Source organism: Rattus rattus, chromosome 4, assembly GCF_011064425.1.
Source record: "Rattus rattus isolate New Zealand chromosome 4, Rrattus_CSIRO_v1, whole genome shotgun sequence".
In the NCBI taxonomy this organism is placed as follows: domain Eukaryota; kingdom Metazoa; phylum Chordata; class Mammalia; order Rodentia; family Muridae; genus Rattus; species Rattus rattus.
Window position 1 is genome coordinate 42,838,185 of NC_046157.1, and position 3,796 is coordinate 42,841,980.

The following is a 3,796-nucleotide window of genomic DNA, read 5'->3' on the forward strand; positions in this document are numbered from 1 at the left end:
TAAGAACAGGAAAGATTATGGAATGAAGATACCCAAGTAACAGTAAAGCAAAAAGTGAATACAAAATAAAATAAAATAAATTAAAAATAGTGACCAATACTTCCTTTATAAGGATACAGGATGAGATTCTTTGATTTTTCAGCTCAAGATTCTAGTCATTAGTAATAATAAAGTTAAAATGAATGAGGGAAAGTTTAGAAGGCCTCAACCTACACAAAGAATGACAAGCAACTGAAGAATGATGAGAATGTGAGAAATAGCTTTACTGGGAAGAGCACACCAATTACTTCTCTAGTACCAGAAGGTCAGTCCTGAAAACACACGTGTAGAGAATAGTATACAGACTGAGCAACTTGAACTTAGTTCTTTAGGAATGTGTGTGTGTGTGTGTGTGTGTGTGTGTGTGTGTGTGTGTGTGTGTGTGTGTATGAGTGTGCATGTGTGTGTGTGTGTAGTAAGAATTAATAAAAAAGAAGCCACAAATATAAAGAGCAAGAAAAGTTCTTATGAGAGAGCTTGGAAGGAAGAAGGGGAAGGGGACTATGTAATTAATTAAAATCACAAAGTAAAAGAAATGTTTAAAAAATAAGCCCTCTGAGAGGCACAACAAGGAGCTGACTGAGACAGACATATGGACTTACACCGAAAAAATGGTCTGAAGTTGGGGACCCCTGTGGTAGAATTAGGGAAAAGCTGAATGAAGTTGAGGAGGAGGGCCCTATAGGAAGGCCATCAGCAGTCTCAACTAACCTGGACACCTGAGATCTCTCAGACACTGAACCACCGACCAGGCAGCATATACTAGCTGGTCCAAGGTCAATTACACATAAACAGCAGAGGGCTGCCTGGTCTCATCTCAGTGAGAAAAGATGCACCTAACCCTTGAGAGACTTGAGGCTCTGGAGAGTGGGGAGGCCTGGCGGAGTGTGGGCCAATGTGGGGGTTTGCGGGTGTAGGGATGTGAAGGTGTAGGGACATCCTCTTGGAGATGGGGGAGGAGGAACGGGATGAGGAACTGTCAGAGGGAAGAACAGGAAGGGGATAATGACTGGACTGTAATAAAAGATTAAAGATAAAAAAGTTAAATAGCACAGAAAACTCAAAAATTGTTATTTGGTAAACCAAGATGAAATCCAACAGAAGAGGGAGCTGAAGATGAACGACCTCTAGATGTACTAATGATAATTTGTTTGACTAACAAAAGGAAGCAGCACATATCTGGAGGTGGAATGAAAACTCTAGACAAGTGGTACAAGTACACTACAAAGTGTAACATAGAAAAACCAAGCATCAGTGCAATCATTCCTCCAAACAGGAATGTTTTAAAGTGACTAAAATTGTATTGTAAATAACATGCCATGATACAGTTAGTTCATTTAAGATTGAGTTGTTATGACAGAAATTAGGCAAACCTGGTTCTGTAATAGAAGTCATCATTAATGTTACTCCTAGCTCATATGTTAACAAAGGCTTTTTGGCTTGATCAAAGAGGAAAAGCTAATTGCATACTCAATACAAGATATTGTATTGTATTGTGGTTAGAATATAATAGCAATTTATACTTCTTACAATTAAAAACATCTGTAGAGATCCCCCAGATATATTGCTGGGAATAATATCAAGAAGAAATCAGGTAAGGGAATGGGGAGATGGCTCAGTGGCTAAAAGCCCATATGGCTCTTCCAGAGGTTCTCACTTCAGTTCCAGAATCTCCCCCAGATGTCTCACAGCTGCTTTTGAGTCCATCTCCAGAGGATCTGTTGCTCTCTTCTTGGGCATCTGCACAAGTGAGCATCCCAAACAGGACACATACATACATGAGACATACATACCTAGGTATGTATGGTTAAAAATAAAATAAAACATTTGACAAAATAAGTTCAAACTACATTAGTTTAATATATGACTGACTATATAAGAACAAAAGAATGAATGAAAAATATTACTACACAAAGATAAGGAAAAATTTCATTCTTTTGCAAATTTTAAATTTCAATATATAATGTTGGTATACAGTAGACCATTTCATTTAAAAATAGGATGAGGATGTATATGCTTTTGTATATGGTTTATTGGTTTTTCGTTTTTACCCAATAAATAAATATAGTCCAGAAACTTACATGACTTTCTTTAAATATTGCCTAATTTTATTCTGAGGGTAGTAATTGTATATAGCCTAGATTCTCCATACACAAGTACATGGAATGTGTCACAGTCTACGGGAAGTGTATCAGAAAGACTGTGAACCAAATTAAAATTTCTAACTTGAGTGTCTACTACTTTATATATGGTGAATAAATGGATTAAAAATCTATACATTTATATAATGATTTGAAAAATAATAATACTTTTTATATTTAAAAAATACTGTAAAGACAGAAAATTAGACTTATATATTAAGCTTTCTCTGTTATCATATTTGCTTCATAAAAGAGAGGAAGGAAGAGAACAAAGGGTTTCTAAAAAGAAAAGTAAGTCAGTTAATGCCTGACATTCTTAGGTTTTGTGCATTCTGGAAAATAACACAGATTTCTCCCAGTAGCTAAATAACATTATACAAACAAGAATCTCACCCAATAAGTGGTTTAGTTGTGGGGTAATATTAGTTTATTGAATTTTAAATTACAGTATTAAAAGAATCTCATGAAAACAAAGAAAGTAGATACAACAGTTAAATTTTATTTCTATGTAGTGGAGATTGATAGTTGACAAATTATTTTTTATTCTATATGCATGGATATTTAACAAACATACCTAAATATTTAAAGACTAATACTATATATAAATTGCATTATCATTTCTCTATATTTTATATTAATAAAATGATTTTAATAAGCTGAAATTAATGTACTATGGAAGCAGAAGCATTTTTAAAAATACTGTAAGTTTTCATAACTTTCTTAACAGCATTTACTACCTCCTTATTTCTCAGGCTGTAAATAAAAGGGTTTAACAAAGGAATTATTATTGTATAAAACACAGCTACTGGTATGTCTTTACTACCATCTTCAGATGGTCCAATATACATGAGAAGGCAGGTGTAGAATATTGACACAGAAAAAAAATGGGATGCACAAGTAGAAAATGCTTTTCCTCTCCCATCCTTGGATTTCATCTTGAAAATAGTGAAAAGAATGCAGAAGTAAGAGACCAAGATAGTGGTAATGGTAAAGACTTGAATTGGCATTGAAAAAATATATATCATTAGTTCATTGATAAATGGGTCTGTACAGGAGAGGCGATACAGGGGAAGAATATCACAGAAGAAGTGATCAATTTTGGTAGATTTACAGAAATTTAATCTTAATAGACAGCCTGTATGAATCAAGGAATGCAGGTTACTGGCTATGAATATGCCCATGCTCATCTGAAGGGAGAGCTTCTTGGACATCATGGTGTGGTACTGCAGTGGGTTGCATATGGCCACATAGCGGTCATAGGCCATGGCTGCCAGAAGAAAGCAGTCTGCTGTTTCAGCAAGACACAGGAAATAGAACTGTGCCATGCATTCATAGAGAGAGATCCTTCTGTCCACAGAAAAGAAGTTCTCTAACATCTTGGGAGTGACGGCACAGGAGCAGCAGGAGTCCATCAGGGCCAGGTTGCCCAGAAAGATGTACATGGGTGTGTGGAGACGAGGCTCCATGTAGATCAAGGCCACCAGCCCCAGATTCCCCACCATGGTGACCAGATAGATGGCAGAGAACACCAGGAAGAGAAGTGTCTTTAGGTCTGGGTGATCTGTGAATCCTATGAGAATGAACTCTATTGTTAAAGAGTGATTTGCCTTCATCAT

General features: G+C 36.1%; 1 protein-coding gene across 1 annotated transcript; it reads right to left on the reverse strand.

The window, feature by feature from the left end:
* Positions 1 to 2,842: 2,842 nt before the first annotated feature.
* LOC116897932 (olfactory receptor 181) lies at positions 2,843 to 3,796 on the reverse strand. Its single transcript, XM_032899332.1, has one exon. It carries the CDS (start codon positions 3,794 to 3,796, stop codon positions 2,843 to 2,845), a length of 954 nt encoding a protein of 317 aa, XP_032755223.1.